At 39.4% G+C, this 18,507-nt stretch overlaps 1 protein-coding gene across 1 annotated transcript in view; it reads right to left on the bottom strand.

Moving 5' to 3' along the window:
• Positions 1 to 14,560, bottom strand: part of IPCEF1 (interaction protein for cytohesin exchange factors 1) — a 76,265-nt gene extending 61,705 nt beyond the window's left edge. The window contains exons 1-2 of the mRNA XM_043592640.1: positions 14,165 to 14,560; positions 13,355 to 13,524 (exon numbers count right to left, since the gene is read on the bottom strand). Coding sequence (XP_043448575.1) covers positions 13,355 to 13,513 — 159 coding nt within the window. The 5' untranslated portion in view covers positions 13,514 to 13,524; positions 14,165 to 14,560. The remainder of the gene's footprint in view (positions 1 to 13,354; positions 13,525 to 14,164) is intronic.
• Between the last annotated feature and the right edge of the window lie 3,947 nt (positions 14,561 to 18,507).

The following is an 18,507-nucleotide window of genomic DNA, read 5'->3' on the forward strand; positions in this document are numbered from 1 at the left end:
TATATGAAATTAAGTTACTAGCAAACTTTCTGGTAGTCTGACATAAGATAGTCCTTGCTTTCTGAAACATCATTTCCAGAAACAATTAAGATGGAAACCTCACAATGCAAAAGAGTCTTGTGTCACAGTTCTCTGTAATATAAAATCCTGAGCACACAAGGCCCTTGGTGATCTGGTTCTGTCCAATATCATCTCCCAACTATTGTTTTAGAAACTTTAAAACGCTAGAGATAATTTTCACCTACACAGGGTTGGTAAGAAAGAAAAGAAAAGAAAAGAAAAGAAAAGAAAAGAAAAGAAAAGAAAAGAAAAGAAAGAGAGAGAAATAAACAGAGAGAAAGAAAGAAAAAAAGAGAAAGAAGAAAGAAAGAAAGAAAAAGAAAGAAGGAAAGAAAGACAGACAGGTGGGAGGGAGGGAGGGAGGGAGGGGGAAGAGAGAGTGAGAAAGCTGGAGGGAGGGAGGAAGGAAAATAAAGCACTAAATAGGAAGGAAAGGTTTCAAATAAATAGGAATAAACTTGATGAAATCTCACTATTACAGAATAAATTGCATATCTTGCTATCTAATAAACTTTATCTACCATCCATTGTTAGAGCAAGAGTGGGGGAAGAGTAAAGAATACCATTTAGGAAAATTAAAAATCTGATGCATTCTCTTTCAATATTAGAAATGCAGGAGAAATAAAAAATAAAGTTATTCCTTTTAGAATCCCAGTATGATACATAATCTTGTCTTCACACAATGTATATGAAATCGCCCAATAGTTCATGAGACTTCAAATATCTTCAAATCGTTTTCATGAGTTTCATGAGTGCCATTAAGGTATGACTCAACCCCAACAAAAATGGGAAAAGACATTTCTCCAAAGACGATGCACAAATGGCCAAAAACACACGAAAGGATGCTCAGGGTTAATAATCGTTAGAGAAATGCAAACCCAAACCCCAATGAGATAATACCTCACCACATGAGAATGGCTACTATCAAAAAAGTACAAATAAAAAAACTAACAGAAAATAACAAGTGTTAGTGAGGATGTGGAAAAATTAGAACCCTTGTACCCTTTTGGGGCGAATATAAAATGGTGCAGCCTCTATGGCAAACATGATGGCAGTTCCTCAAAAACTTAAGAATAGAATTACCACATGACCCAGCAATGCCACTCCTGGGCCCGTAACAAAAACGAAAACAAAAACAAAAGAAAAAAACAGTCGGAAGCAGGGTTTCAAACAGATATTGCACACTAACGTTCATCACAGCATTAGTCACAATGGGCATCGCAGCATTAGTCACAATGGGCAAAAGGTGGGCACGACCCAAAGTGTCCATCAACAGATAGGAATGTATAAAAAAAAATGTGGTCTGCACATACAAGGAATGTTATTCATCCTTAGAAAGAAGGAAAATCTGACCCACACTACCACACGGATGGACCTTGAAGAACACTGAGTGAAATAAACCAGACCCAAAAGGGCAAACACTGTGTGATTCCACTCACGCGAGGTACTTGGAATAGCCAAGTTCACACAGAGAAGATAGAATGGTGACCGTCAGGGATGCAGGAGGGAAGAAATGGGGAGTTAGCTGTTTAATGAGTACAGAGTTTTGGTTTCTTAAGACAAAGAGAGTTCCGGAGACCGTTGTACAATAATGTGAATATACTTCTTGCCACTGACCTATATCCTCAAAAGCGGTTAATGGGAAATTTCACGTTACATGTATTTCATTACAAGTCTTCAAAAATAAAAAATAATTTTTAAAATTTTTTTTTGTTTTGTGTTTTAAAGAAAGAATGAGTGAGTGGGGGAGGGGCAGAGAGAGAGAGAGGGAGAGAGAATCTTAAGCAGGCTCCAAGGTCAGCGTGGAGCCAGCCCCAGGTGGGACTCAGATCTCATGACTGTGAGATCATGACCTGAGCCAAAATCAGGAGCTGGATGCTTAACCGACTGAGCCACCCGGGTGTGCCCCAAAAATAAAAAAATAAATTTAAAACATTTTTCAAGATACTACTGCAATGCTCATTATTAAAGGATAAAAATTGTTAAGGATGAAAATGCATTTACGACAGTAATTTTTTTAAGACTGAAAGTTCGAAAATCGTGGCTAACGTGCTGTTAACGAGCATCATCTCTTTCACAGGTAAGAGCCATCCATGTATGCATCTGCTACAGAGATAAGGAAGAAGGCCCAGAGAGGGCAGGCAGTTTGCCTAAAGCGTTAAGTAGCCGTGGTGGCAGGGGAGAAACTGCCCTCCTGATTCTGAACACAGGGATCATCTTCGACCCTACCACGTTATTTCCTGATGTCTTTTTCGAAGACATTGTTTCAAACATAGTCTCCTGAATTCTGGCTCCTTTAAAAAATATTCAGTGTTTTTGGTGGTGGTGGTGGTGGTGTTTTTCATTCCCACTGCACAGTTTCCTTTTGAAATGTTCTTGAAACGTGCTCTATGGGAGGCCAAACACAGCAGCACAATGACGAACGAGTTCATCGGTTAGCTTTTCTGTAGAAGCAGGTGGGCCCTTGGCCCTTAAAAAAGCTTGCTCCAGAGGGATGATGAATCAGCAAATAATGACTTCACAGGAAAATCCTCAGCTCTAACCAAAAGTTCAGTTCATCCCATGGGCCACGTGGCATTCTACTGCTTGGGAAATGTGCACAGAAAGCCTCACCACAAAATCACGGGTTCCCTGAATTCTTCCAGGTCAGGAACTAAGGAGCTGAAGACTCCTCCAGGGCTTTCCGGTGCACTTCCCTGTTTCATAGCTTAAAATCAACCTTTACACAGGGTTATTAGGTGCATGTTTCAGAATCTCTAGCACAGGATAGGCCATTCTTGCCAAAAGAAACCACTTCTGGTGTCTAAAAACCCTTAGCGCAATTCTTCTGCACAGTATCATGTGAGCACATTTCACCTTATGCATACGTAAAATTGTGTTTCTTTGTGTATTACCTTGATTTTTTTATGTTGTTTTCAGGTACATTTGATCTTCTCAAAGTTGCTCTGAACTATATGAAGATATTGTTCTTGGTCAGATTACGCTTGTAAGAAAATGGATGCATAGAGACTTACATCCCTGAGCCAGGGATACTCAATTTGTAAGGAACTACAAGACTAGAATGCAGGTGCTATTTCTCCTTTATACCATGTGGGTGAAATCCACCTTCCTGCCTGCTTGCTTAAAAGGATTTGTAAGTTAGGGGCGCCTGGGTAGCTCAGTCAGTTGAGTGTCCGACTCTTGATTTCTGCTCAGGTCGTGATCTCACGGTCATGAGATCCGGACCCACATGGGGCTCCACACTGAGCATGGAGCCTGCTTAAGATTCTCTCTCTCCGTCTGCCCCTCTTCCCCACTTGTACTCTCCCTGTCTCTCTCTCTAAAATAAAAAGAATGTGTAAGTTATATACACATACATACACATACACAGATCAATATATTTATACACACACAGCAATATGTACACACACACTAATAGTTATACAAACGTACATATATATATTCATACACGTAAGTTAAGTATGTATCACTTTATTTTTAAGTTAGTGTATTTGTGCTTATGTATTCTATCACCTGTTAGCAATTTTAAGAAATTTTAGAATAAAAGGAATTTCTGATTTTAAAGTCTATAGATTGATAATTAAACTATGGTATAACTATGTGGTATAAATAACTATGCTATTACACATACATATGTATAACTATATGTACTACACACATAGCTATTAGAAATGATATATATGTGTTGATGTGAAAATATATTGATAATATATTGGTTAGTGAGAAAATCAAGTTACAAAAAAATACATAGTATTTTATTTTTGGAAAACGTAGAATAAAATGGAAATATACACACCAAAATGTTTATAGTGATCACATCAAGCTGGTAAGACTGTGATTCATTTAAATAAATGATCATAATTCATTGACTTCTTTCTGTTTGCCACATCTTATTTTTTTTTATTTTGCTTAATTTTATTTTCTAATTTTTGTAAATGAACACATCATTATTTTATACTATTTTCAAGCACTTTCAAACTTAAATTTCCAACAAGCAAGAAAATAGATTCTACCAAAAAAAGATAAAGTAAAACAGAAAGAAGGTGTGGAAACACCAGCAAAAGCACAATGCCCTGCTCACCGTGGCCCTGAATGCACATGCCAGTCACTGCTGTGAGCTAAGAGGACTGTCCTCTCCTACAGCCCAACCTACGTCATTAACTCTGACATCCTCTTCCAAATCAGCAGTGACGGAGCATTTCACTGCCTCCTGAGGACAAGATAAAAGAAACAAAGGATTTCATAGTCTTGGCATTTCACAATTGATTATGTAAAGTTTGGAAAGATTTTAAAGAAAAATAGGATTGGCAATATAAGCCACTGTTGTCACCTTACATGAATTCAGCAACAAGAAATTATTGAAAACGGCCTGACCCAACTATAAACTGAGCTGATCATAAAGCTTTGGTGGTGAACCATTATTTTGGAAATTCATTCTGGGACCTCGCAAGGAAAACAAATGTTAGGGCACAGTGGTAGAGAGCATCAGAGAAAATAAATAAATTAGGCTGAATGTTCCCTTTAAATTTTTTTTAATGTTTATTTTATTTGGGGGGCAGGGAGGGGAAGAGAGAGAGGGAGTCACAGAATCCAAAGCAGGCTCCAGGCTCTGAGCTGTCAGCACAGAGCCCAATGCGGGGCTTGAACCCACAAACCGAGAAATCATGACCTGAGCCAAGTCGGGTGCTTAACCAACTGAGCCACCCAGGTGCCCCACAAACGTCCCCTTTAAAGATCATTTCCGCTTACTTGAAATTATAATAAGGGAAGTAACAGAATTCAAAAAGTCCTTAAGTATTCTTACATTCACATTTCAAGTGGTACCTAAATAGTCCTTTTCACCCCTTTCAGCCATCAGTCGTCACCCTGAGTTCAGCTGCTCACTTAAAGCTGCTAACACATCCTATTTTGCCCTGTGTAGATCTATCAGCATTGCATCTTCCGTTTTCCCCTTTCTGGTACAAACTCTAGGAACATATGTTGGCAAAGGGTTCCTCAATTTTACATAATTAGTCTGAATTTTCTTCTCTGAAGAAACATTTTTAAATATTGGAATTTTGTTTGGGATATGCTCAGAAGTTGGCTGTTGACTAAAAACAATGAATATGAAGTTTACATAAATTAGAGCCCATTATTCCAAAGCATCTCATTTTGGTAGAACTCTGGGAACATGTAGGTGCTCAATTATGCTTTGACTAATTGAATTACATAACTAATTGATAATTATGCAATATAATAAGTAATTCACTCAAAAAACACTGGTGCCTACTCTGTGCCTACAAGCTCTAGGCTCTAGGGACACAGTTTAAACCAGAGAGGTAAAGAATATACCCTCAGGTGTTTACACTGTAGTGGGTAAAAGAAGAAAAAAATCATATAAAGAGTTCTGATTGAAGGATTCATAAATTCCTCACAAATTTTTTCCAATCTATGGTAAACTCATGCAGACATTTTCCCAAAATCTGTGCTAAGAGGTGATTACTAATAAAAGGGTCAGAAGACTTAAACGTCTCTTCCCAAGGGAAAATGAACTAATTCTTTACTTTTCTTATGCTGAAACACATTGTATATTTACTGAAATTTTCAAGGACGTTGTCCCACAAAAAGAGAAATTCTGGCTTTCAAGTATCATTTTCTGAAAAAGTAAATTTTGCCTAATCTAAAACCTGCTTAGATCTTTGCTGTAGAGATTCTCATGAAATTGATTCCCAGAAAAAAACCCTTCCTCTGAAATTCGCACACGCAAGGAAAGACCAAAAACATATGATACAGACATAGTTACTTGAACTCACAGACACGTGGAACCATTTAGCCAGGGAGTGAAAAACCGGGGTCACATTCAGGCAGGCAGATTGGATTCTCAAAGAACTGAAAAGTCTGCATAATATATATTAAGCCAGATATTAACCTCAAACCTCATCAGTTCTCATGAAATAAAGAGTTGCTGGATTCACCTTTTCTATGTGAGGCCGAGGGGCCCCGAGGCTCCCCTGAATTGTTGATGCAATAGATCAAATGAATTGTTGATGCAATAGATCAAATGAAATCAATCAACAGTTACTTACCTGCTGAACAATGCAGGTTTCTAGTAATTTTCTACAAAGATGACAGAATGTACAAAACTAAAAGAAACCAAAACAGTAAAAGAGAGTGGGTCTAAAGGAAATTCACATTTTTAGCCACACTCTTCCTCCCTCAGTTTACACATTATTTTCTCAGTCTCCCAGGCTCCAAAACTTGGAATCATTCTTATTTTAGGCTCAAATGTTTTGTGTCTTATATTCAAGCACTCAACATAGTTTGCCATTTCTTACTATTAAATGTGCCCCCCGCTTTCATAATGTCCACTCCAATCCAGGAGTCCATGTCTCATGCCTGCATTTTGTTATATCTACTCCTGAAAAGTAGCTTCTGAAAACTCCTTTCTGCTCCAATATATTCATTTATTACTGCTAGGTTAATACTTTCACTTGCTAATGAACCTGCAGTGGCTCCCTATTGCCTACTGGATCAAGTCCACATTCCTGCACCATGCATTTGATGCCCCCATTTACTGTCCCTGGCTACCTCTAAATGTGGACACCAAGCAGCCCAGGGAAAAGTGCCCGGCTTTGATATTGGTAGATCTTATTTTTAATCTCAGCTCTGCCACTAACTCCTTATTGACTCTAAGCAAGTTACTTAAATTCCCTAAGCTTCAGTAAACTTCCTTGAAATATGGGAATAATAAAATCTATCTTGCTAGGTTATGGGAATTCAATATAATACCTAACAGTGGGTTGGTACAGTTCATTTATATTTTCATTCCTTTGTTCACATATTCCCTTGGACTGGAATGCCCATCCCCCTACTCTCCTTGGGGGTAGGGGTCGGGGGAGGGGAAACTGTCTTCCAAGATGGATCTTAAGAGAATCTTCTCCCTGAAGATATTCTACAGTCACTGAAATGCACAGAAATAATGTTTTCTGATTGGTGAAAACTATGTTTACCTAGTAAAGGAAATCTTGGACCAGGAAAATCACACAGCTTTGGAAAAAATAATTAAAAAACAAAAACACCTTCTTAGATAGGAAAAAAAGAGAGAGGGGGAAGAAAGAGAGGAAAAAAAAGAGAAATTAAAAAAAAAATCACTGGGGCAGAAGTCCTTCACATTTGGCCCAAAATATTTTCCTTCTTCCCAGAATTTACAGAATTGATCTGTACTGTCAATCTCAGAGCCGCTTTTTTTCACAAATCTTTCTTTGATTATGTCACTTCCATAGCTCTCTCTCCTCTGCCCATCTAGAAGCCATTAATAGAAAGAAGAAATGCAGTCCCTTATTTTTTTAATCCTGTACTGACATTTACAACTGTTGGCCCAAATTATTAAGACCTCACTAATACTGGTAGGAGGATATGCATGTGGGTGGGGAGGAGGATGAATAGGTTGGGGGGACGATGAGCTTTTCATGCGGGGTTCACTTAAAAAGAAAGTATTTTCAATCTCTCCTCTATAAGTAACATTAAACTGTGCTTTGTAATTAAAGCCTAAATTGTTTAGGCAATGGCTCCAAGTTGATTATCACCATAATGCATATGTTCCCTTGATGGATTTTGATAGTCCACATACACTCCTAGATAAGATAAGAAAATACATCAGCGAGATGATTAAATGCTCTCTCTGAACAGAAACATTTAAGAATTTCAAATGAGTTATATAATACACTTTACTTTATAATAGGTCTTGGGTATAAATAAAATCCACCATATATTTCTCAAGGAACTAAGCAAGATTTTAATTAAGAATTCTTGGGGTGCCTGGGTGGCTCAGTTGGTTAGGCGTCAGACTTCAGCTCAGGTCATGATCTCACAGCTCGTGGGTTCTAGCCCCTTGTCGGGCTCCGTGCTGACAGCTCAACCTGGAGCCTATTTTGGATTCTGTCTCTCCCTCTCTCTCCGCCCCTCCACCAACTGCGCTCTGTCTCTCAAAAATGAATAAACGTTAAAAAATTTTTTTAAAAATTCTTGGGGCGCCTGAGTGGCGCAGTCGGTTAAGCGTCCGACTTCAGCCAGGTCACGATCTCGCGGTCTGTGAGTTCGAGCCCCGCGTCAGGCTCTGGGCTGATGGCTCAGAGCCTGGAGCCTGTTTCTGATTCTGTGTCTCCCTCTCTCTCTGCCCCTCCCCCGTTCATGCTCTGTCTCTCTCTGTCCCAAAAATAAATAAACGTTGAAAAAAAAAAATTTTTTTTTAAATTCTTATAAAAGAGGGGCGCCTGGGTGGCTCAGTCACTTGAGTGTCTGACTCTTGATTTCGGCTCAGGTCACAACCCCAATGTCCTGGGATACAGCCCTCTGTTGGTCTCCATGCTGAGCCTGGAGCCTGCAGCCTGCTTAAGATTCTCCTCTCTCTCTCTCTCTCTCTCTCTCTCTCTCTCTCTCTCCCTCCCTCCCTCTGTACCTTTCGCCCACTTGTGCTTCTCTCTTTAAAAAAAAAAAAGAGATGGGGCGCCTGGGTGGCTCAGTCGATTAAGCATCCGACTTCAGCTCAGGTCATGATCTCACAGTCCATGAGTTCGAGCCCCACGTCAGGCTCTGTGCTGACAGCTCGGAGCCTGGAGCCTGCTTCGGATTCTGTGTCTCCCTCTCTCTCTGCCCCTACCCTGCTCATGTTCTCTCTCGGTCTCAAAACTAAATAAAAACATTAAAAAAAGAAAAAGGAAAAAAAAAGAATCAAGAAAAAGAATTCTTAGAAAAGTGAAATTAGTTACAGCAAAAGCAGAAAAATCTAAAACCTTAAAAATAAAAGATACTTTTAATGACTAATAACATCTTAAGGTCTTGTCACTATTTCGTAGTAACACACCTGAAGGAAAACAGTAATTCAGAACTTTGCTTCTTCACCAGAGAGAAGATGTTGGTCCCAAACTTCTCCAGCTGTGCCTGGTGTCCAGGTGAAGTGTGAGAGTGCCAGAGGCTCCCTGGGAAACGTCTGCCTCCCTTTCAACATTTTCCACCCCAGCTGGATCAAGATCAAGTTGATCAAGATCACCAGACCCTTGTTTACAGCCAGTGGCCATGGTTAGAAATAATCTTTGATTTTTTATTTTTTTAATGTTTTATTTAGCTTTGAGAGGGAGAGAGAGAAGGAGAGGGAACGGGGGAGGGGCAGAGAGAGAGGGAGACACAGAATCCAAAGCAGGCTCCAGGCTCCGAGCTGTCAGCACAGAGCCTGACGCTGGGCTTGAACTTACGAACCATGAAATCATGACCTGAGCCAAAGTCAGATACTCACCAACTGAGCCCCCCAGGTGCCCCTAGAAATAATCTTAAAATAATAGCCCCTAATACAATGTTACCAAATGGGAGCGGCTGTGTGGCACCTACTTGGGACCATGAAACCCTACTGGAAAAATATTTTCCAGTAAAAGCAGTCCTTATCCCTACCATTTCTCAAGATCCCCACGGGAAATGTAAATGTTGATGATTCCTAACCTTCATTTATTTCATGAGATCAGCAAATATTAATTGAATGCCTGTGTCAGCCACTGCACTAAAATATACTTGTGATCCTGCCTTACAGAGATTATCTTCAATTATAGAAAACAGCAAGCCTAACAAACATGTACAAAGGGGAAGAAAGGTATAAAACTAAGAAAAGTACAAGCTTCTATGGGTACAGGCAGAGGCGCCCTGATTTAGGTCAGAGGATAAGGCCAGGATAAGGTCAGAAGGAAGGCTACTTAAGCTAAAATCTGACTTCTAAGGAGGACTCAGGTCATTGGGATTGTGTGGGAAGAAGACTTTTGGGCATGGAGACAAAGCTTTTTCTGGGCAGAGAAACAGCATGTGTAGAAAGGCTCAAAGAGAGTGCCAGCATATGTGATGCTAAGAAGGAATTAAAAGAAATTCTGTAGTTGGAGGCTGGATGGTGAAGGGGAGGGTGGCACAATAAGAGAGATACAGGTCAGGAGACTCTCACAAGCGAGGAAAGCGATTTGTACTTTATCCAAGTGGAAAGGGAAAACAACTGTGTGGATTTCAAGATTGTAAACAGCCTGGGTTTTTATGGCTGTTACACTTGAATATGGTTTTGTTAAGACCTGGTACACACATTCTTGTGTGCTGTAGCACATTCTAAGCACAGAACATGGGGTGTGAAAATGGCAGATGAGTATCTGGACTTGACCTTTCTCAAGGAAATCCGGGTAGTGCTGTTTGAAGCAGCAAAGTGTCATGAAGGGAGAAGGTACACCATGAATCAATTACTGGGTAATAATATGACAAAAAAGGTGCCCAGGATGGTGAGGGTGATGTGTCAGAGAGCAATAGAGACCAACAAAGGGATCCCATGAGATAGATCACCATACTTTCGTATGAGAATTGCCCTAGACTTCATCTCTAGAGCTCTTCTCTCAGAACCCTACTGAAGACTGTCATTTATCCTCCGGTCGGCATGGGGTCAGGCCGGCAGATGGCAACGATTCTGGCTACAGAGTCAAAGGGGCGGAACATGATGTTTTCCCCACTTACTACTTGCATCACAGGGCTAGACACACAATCTTCCTGGGTCTCAGCCTTCCCAACTTTCCAAATGTGGTGACAATTATTACCTCAGAGGGCGTTTTTGAGCAGTAAGAAAGAGCATGTGTGAAGGGTACCTAGAATATCCCTTGGCATCATAGTAGGCATTCAGTAAGAAGTGGTTCTTGCTGGGATGCTATTGGCTCCATTACCTCCCAGCATCAGGCCAAGGAAGAAAGAATAGAGGAGAGAATAAGAGGTTTGCTCATTAGGCATTAAGTGCCTTGGGAACTACTTTGTTGAATCTGAATTCCTTGCGTGGCAGAAAGTCAATAAACGTTCTTAGCTTGAGGACATGTGTTTGGTTCTTATTTCACAGTTGACATTCACATGGATACCAGGAATATGACTGCTAATTAAGTATTCATTGAGTAGCCTTTTTTCCTCATCACAAACATGTAATTAAGATGTCAGGGTATGCACGCACGCCCACTCATGTGGGTGTATGTATGCGTGTGTGCATGGAAAGAGAGAAAGTGAGAATTTCTCTATAATAGAGTCATAAAATTAGGGAGCTGGAGGTCCCTCTGTTACATGTCACTCGTTTATCAGGATAACTCCAAGGCCAGATAACAGTAAACTTATTCTCCATTCAATATCGCTAACCTAACTCTATTCAGGTACATGATTTGCTCCCTGAATATTGCTTTATACATCTGCATGAAAGCAAATGAGGATAGGGCGCTTGAGGGTGCCAGATGGTTCTCTCCTTTACCTCTTTCCAATCTCATCTCAGATGACATTTCTGCTCCCTGTGGAAGCATGAGATTCCTAATGCCTAAAACAGATAACTGTCCTTTAAGTTGCTGCTGTAAGAGAAGCTTAAGCCAAATGAGCCAGTGAACCAAAACAGCCAAATCTGTAACTGTGTGTGATTCAGAAGGGGCTTCCTTTAAATTCTGTGAAGACGGGGACAGCACCAAGAACATATCTGCTCAATAATTTCACTGAGGAAATTAATGCCATGCCTCTGAGTTTGTTACTTCCCACAGATGTACCAGGCTTGATCAATACCCATTCCTTCCAACAGCCTCTGGAAATTCCCAGAGAGCTGTTGAAAGGTGTGTCGGTAAGTCCTCTCAACTTATAAAAGACGCAGATTATCACTGCCCACAACTACCCAAAAGCAAGAGCCAAAAATAATATGAAACAGGAGGAAAAAATCTGTAATGACCTTAATTCCTCCTAAGAAAAAAAGCTGTGTTCGTTTAGGAAAAATCCCTGAAGACAGAAGGTGCAACCCCAGCCCTAGGTTGCCTTAATTTGGGTAAAACCATTCCATGTTAAACAAGAGATGACGGATATACCCAGAAGGGGAGACGAGAGAAGGGAGATAGTGGGTACCTGCATACTCCGCAAAGTGATTCTTTCTTGAAACCCTCCCAAATCTTTGATAAAGTTGTTACAGCTCACTGAAGCCTTAAATAAATATATATTTTACGGAACTCAATAAAGGACTTTGTACCATGTTTTGCATGGGGTGAAACCAAAGCAATTAGCCTGAGAACAGGGGGCTGGAGAGGGGTTGTAGAGAAAGAAGCATGGCGGGCTGGATGGGCTGGGGAGGGTGGCGCAAATGCTTATTCCAGAGCACTGGAGTTGGATTTGGGTCCAGTTTTACCAAGTCTTTACATAACAGCTGCCTAGGGGCATATGGGTAACAAATTTCTTATTAATGCCCAATGAATGTAAGTTGATCCACTAAAATCCACAAACTATATACAGCACCTCTATTACAGTTATGAAGTTACATGCTCTAAAGCTCTGTTACTTGAGTGATGGGGATCCACAAGCCATTTTAGAAGAATGGCGTCATACAGAAAGGATGGCTCTTGCTTAGGGGCAATTCCTAAGTAATTTCCCCTTAACTGCTTAAAGGATATCCATTGCTGAACTTCATTAGACCCCAAAAGAAACTCCAGCTCTCCTGAGATCAGCAATTGGCCACTGGGGGTTAATGGAGAGAATTCCTATATGAAAAGTCTCTACTCATTCAATATTCAACAACATCGCTGTCTTCAAAAATGTTGCTAGCCAGGAACGCTCAGCAAACCTTCTCATAATAACTTTATTTCCAGCCCTTCCCAACAGAAAACTAGCCTGTGAAGCAGACCACAGAAGTGTACCGCTGATTAAGGACAAATCAGGTAACTTTCTTTTCAAGTGTTGTCTGATCATCGTACTTTAATGCCATCACCAAGCATGCCAGGGAACAAGAGACAACAGTCAGCAAGGCAGTGCTGGTACGCAGATTAGCGACTCTAAAACCAACCCACCCAATAAAGGGCAGAGGAAAAAATAGTAAAGGAGGAGAAATGAAAATACATTCTGTGGACTGAATCAGTTTACACCCCTAATAGGGCTTAAAGCCGATTCCCCGTTTTACTAGAAATCTTAATAACAAAAAGTTTCCATATAAAGTGCTGTCCATATAAGTCTTGAAATGAGTACAATTTCTCATGGAAGAGTAGTAACGTTCATAGATAGATATAAGTTTGGACAGCCCTCTCCAACCAAAGATGAGTCAAGCAGGATGATTTCTGTCTTCCGTAAAATAGAGTGCAATAGCCTTCCTATCTATTGGATCAGAAAAGGTTTCTAGAACTTATTTATCTGCTCTGTTCCAAGTTCCAGAAATAAAAATGAACTTTCCCATAGGAACCACCTGGTCCTCAGTGATGCTTAAGCCACCCTTGTCAAAGCAGCTGAAAGGAGAGGAATATTGTAGACTCACCATTTGGTGGCTGTACCAGTAGAGCGACGTTCCCTTCAGCACCACCCAGAACTTTTTCCATTTGTTGCTTAGGAAAGTTCCTTTTTCCTTTTTCTTATACAGCCACCCTTGGCAGTCAGCATGTCCCAGGTCTTTACATGATATCCTCCTCCGACTCATCGTGAAAAAACCTGCAGCAATTATATGAGAAGGTAAATAACACAGTACCCTGATTTACATGACCAAGTGAAAGGTAACTGTTAATTGTTTACCTCTTGAGAGCTGAATTTTTTTTACTAAAATTTATGCAAAGTAAATGCAAAAAAAGAAAAGAATTAATATTTATTTTATTTTTAAGCATTCATTTGGTGCTTAGAAGGTACAAGATATGACCAAAGAAAGAGGAAGGCTAATATGCAAGTGTTAGTCTAAGAATATTATTCAACAAGAATAAATTGAAAAATTCAAATCATGAGCCTGGCAGGCATATCGTTGTACTAACACAGCTCCTTTCAAAATAATAGCAGTCATTATGCAATAGATAGAGAAGGGTTAATGCCCACCTAAACACAGCTACTTCCCGACTCGGGTGCCAGCTTTTCTAAGCTTTATTGACATACCACGAGGGATTAATCCAAATGAACAGCATGCCGTCATTTCTTAAAATCGAGCCAAAAATAACCAAAAATTTAATCTGCCATCCACCTTCTGATATGAGCATTAAGACAGACAAAAAAATAAATAAATCTGATCCCAAAGAAGGCATCCGAGAGAAAACCCACACTCACGCACACTGAAAAGGGGATAAAGAAACAAAAGAGATCTAATTACCTTGAGTTTTCTTTCTCTGCTTCTGACGCAAGGGAACCTGCTGATAATGCAGGAAGGAAAGAAAAGAGGAAATTTCTGATTGTGTTGTAACATTTGTAAAGAGAGAAGGAGGGAGGGGGTGGCAGTGTTTATGAGCAGGATGGAAGCTAAAAAAAACTCTCCAAGCAGAGCTAAAGGGGAGCTACTCGCTGAGGCACAAAATGTGCTAATTAGAATGGTATACGTTGAGCTGAACCTGAAGAAAGACACGAAGATGCGTAACTCGGCGTTTATCACTAATGTTTCCTGTTTCCACCACAGACAGTTTTAATGCTACCGCTTCTGTTAGGGCAGGACAGTGTGCACCGAAGTTCTTAAAAATAACGAAATATTTCCCCTTTGACTTTTTTGTGGGTGTCAGAGAGAATCAAAAAACAGATCCTGCTTCTTCCCTGGCAATTTTTTTAAATAACACCAATTAATTAAATAAACCGGGAAGCCAACTGCGATCTCACAACACTACGGGTTCGTATCAGATTGTTAAATCCATGGCCCTGCCCCCATCTAGGGTTACACCTACACCACATGAATTCAATATCCCAGAAAAAGATGTCCCACAACCTCTTTTGGTGACATCTAAGTATCTATCCTCCTTATCAGGAAATTCTTATCTACAGCCAGATTCAAATTACTCATTCTGTCTTTAAGCATCTCTGAATGTTTCTCACATGTTTCACAGAAGATAAGTTAATTTCAACTTCTATTTTATACTAGCTCTTCAAATATTCAAATCAGACATAAGATAATATATCTGAAATACACATCTTTCACAATACATTTTAAACAATATGTGTAAGATCAGACTATCAGCAAACACAGACAATAAAAAAAAAAGAAAAAAGCTTTCAAATGGCCATGTGTGTGTGTGTGTGTGTGTGTGTGTGTAGAGACGTTTTAGATTAAAGAAGTTGCACATTATCTAAGCTGAATTTACTCATATATAAAAGACTTAATCTTTTATGTTAACAAGTAGAGAATTTAAAATATTGTACATAATCGCAAAGCAGCTCTAATGGTTGACATACAATCTTACCACAACATTTTATAATATAGATGTTCCTGGCTAGTATTCTGCATACCTAACTATTGACCTAATAGCTATTGTGTATGGTACTACTATATGTTTCAAGAGGGAATATGATACAGGGGAAAGAGGGTAGGATTTAAAAATCCAGGGGCCTGAAATCAGCTCCTGCCTGGGTAGCTGTGTTACCAGGAAAAAGTCAGTTGACCACTCAGAACCCGTTTCCTTGTTTGTAAAGTCAAGATATTTCTAATAATCCCAATATAAAGGTCTTACAGATTTTTTAACAAGGTTGTATGTGAAAATTATCTGAAAACCAAAGAACATTATATGACTATATATAATATCATATTACACTATTACTGATATAAGCAAATACTTAATACTAATAAAAATTGCACCATTTTTAGGATAAGTGGGACTTGTATTTCCTACAGCGACGATGATGAAGTCAATGTGCTTAAATTATTTTTCCTGGGAAATCTCATACTGACTTTTTATTTTACAAATGTTAGAATACAATTTTAGTTCTGCAGGAATCAATCATCCTTGCGAGAAAAGGGCATAACAAAAGCAGTGACTGCCCTAAGTTTTAGGCAAGAATAGATTTATTACAGTCCTGACACATGACAAAAAGGTCGTCTCAGCGCCTCTTCAACAGATATCTCCCACCCTGACCTGCATCTTGGTCTGAAATTCCCACCATTCCCTCCAATGGTCTCCTGGGGTCTTTTTACTAAGCAATTATCTGAGATCAGGGAAACCAAAAAAAAAAAAAAATATATATATATATATATATATATATAGCCCAAATATGTGTATCATTTGAATAGTTAAAACTTAGGTGAGTCAGGACTAAAGACAAAGGAGAGAGTAGGTAAATTTAGATGTGGGAACAGAGGCTTTCCTATAAGGTTCTGGCCCCAGATGACCAAGGTCAGTCACATTTAGTTCATAGAAAAAGAGCAGCTCTAAGAAGAACAAAGCATGGGAAAGTCACAAGAAGACAACTGTAGAGTCTGTAAAGGCGGGCACCATTGGGTCCATCTCTCCTGACTGAGCACTAGTGAATCTTCTCCATCCACCCATTTTGAGCCCCAATGGGACTGGGAACTCTCCAGCTCATCCATCCAACCCTAGGGCCGGCTCTAGAGAATGCCCAAATGAATCTATAGGTTTTACCTCAATTTTGCCCAAGACCAGCCCTTGGTGTTTGCTAGAATCTTGTGTCTGGGCTGGGTGAGATCGGGAGTTGCAAGCAGGACAATACCTCAAAGAGAGTGAACACTCAACACCAAGAAAGAATGTAGACCTTTTTTAAGGGGGGTAAAGGAGTTTAGTCATTGAGGACACTCTCCTCTGACAATACTTCCCCTAAGGCAAATTATTATAAAATCTGTATTAACTGTTAAAACTGTTTTCCCCCAACCAGAAACAGAGCACATATTATAGAAATAACAAATTTTAGGGAGTTTCAGTTTCACCTCAGATATGTGAATTTGAAACCTAAATAGGTTTAGATGAGAGAATGAAAACAATCTTCAGAACTTTGGTGAGTTTAAGATACATTTTACTCCTCACAACAGGAAGTGGAACCCACTAACTAGTCAGTTTTAAGAAGATGTTACATGTGGGTTTTTTTTTTTCACTAGGTAAGTGAAAAAAAAAAAGCCGAGCAACCAGTTAAGCAATTTATGAGATAGTTTTTCAATAGTGGAATTATAACTCATTATCAGAACAAGTGTCCAAAGCCTGATAAGATCTTCCCGTTGGGATGCTGTGGGTAAAAGTGAAGAATTATCCTAAATTCTGAGTTTGCACTAACTTGGTTCTAAAATTGGGGGGAAATTTTTCTTTTAAATATATATTCCCTTTTTACTGGAAAGCAGTACTTTAATTTTACAAAACGGTTACAGAAATTCATGCGGTTATTAATCAGTCAAAACACACATAAACATACAAAGGAACCAGAACAAAATATACAAAGGGACCTTCCTCTGATGCCTAATGATGGCGCTAACACTCAGGTTACAGAGTAATTAGTCTAGTGACTTCCAATCTATATAGTAATTGTTAAATCCTGTGGGCACCATTTACCTCCATGATATATTGAAATTCACAGTAAAGTGGTTTGTCACTTCATGAAACTTCATAACGATTCTTCTGGTCTTTAGCAAAATTGTACAATGATATGCTAGTAAATGCACCATGATCTGTGGCATTTACCAGTTTCCATGGTGTAAAGCCTCACATCATTGTTAATTTCAAGCTACCAATACTTTAACCAAGGTACAAAAGTCCTAAGTATTTTAGTCAAGCCAATTCCAACTGACCGTGTTGTTAGCAACGTTTCTCCACGAACACCTTTCCCCTACAAAGATCGTGTCTCCTTCCTGGAAAAGTAGACTCAACTTTATATAGGGAGTTTTAAAGCTTTTAACTATTAAAATCTTACCAGAGAAAATACATGAAAAATTCACTTACTTTTTTTCAGAAGACTAACCTACCTTAAATATTACTCAATAATTCATATGAAAAAAAACCTCTAGTAGTAAAAACTGGAGTCAAATAATAGACATTCTAATAATAATAGGAACAGGAGATCATGACAGCTAGAAAATATATATAAAACTTGTAGAACGTTTGCCATGTGCTAGGCACTGCCCTGAGTCTTTTCACAAATACCTGGATTGAATCTTCACAATAATTATGGCCTAGGTGCTCCCCATCTTACAGAAGAAAACTGAAGCAAATGGAGGTCCAGTATTTTGCCCAAAGTCATAGAAATAAATGGCAATGTGCAAAAGTTTATTTCAAGAACAAAACTAGTGGCAGCTTCTTATGATATTTGCGCTTGCTGTTGATGTTATATAAAGGAGTGGGACAGGGAATGTGAGTGGGACTAGAATGTGAGGGGAAGCTGGAGGCATAGAAGAGACAGAAGAAGGAATAAAGTGGGAAGACTAGGAAGAAGGGGGAGAAGGAGAGGAGAGAAGGAGCCAAAGAGAGGAGCTGGAAGAGGGAGGAGGGGCCAGAAGGGGAGTGAGGAGGAGGGAGAGAATGTAGAAAGTGAGGGAGAGTGAAATGCCACGGAAATTCTGGAGTTTCTAGCCTAGACAATTGGATAAATGACAGCAATATAGACAGCATAGTTTTAAATATACACGTCCAGTAGTAAACAGCAAATTTGATGTACATATGAGGCATCTAAGTGGAAATGCTCTGTATACATTGTACTTAAGGGTCTAGGGATTTGGAGAAAATCTGGAACAAGATATAG

Source organism: Prionailurus bengalensis, chromosome B2, assembly GCF_016509475.1.
Source record: "Prionailurus bengalensis isolate Pbe53 chromosome B2, Fcat_Pben_1.1_paternal_pri, whole genome shotgun sequence".
Taxonomy (NCBI): domain Eukaryota; kingdom Metazoa; phylum Chordata; class Mammalia; order Carnivora; family Felidae; genus Prionailurus; species Prionailurus bengalensis.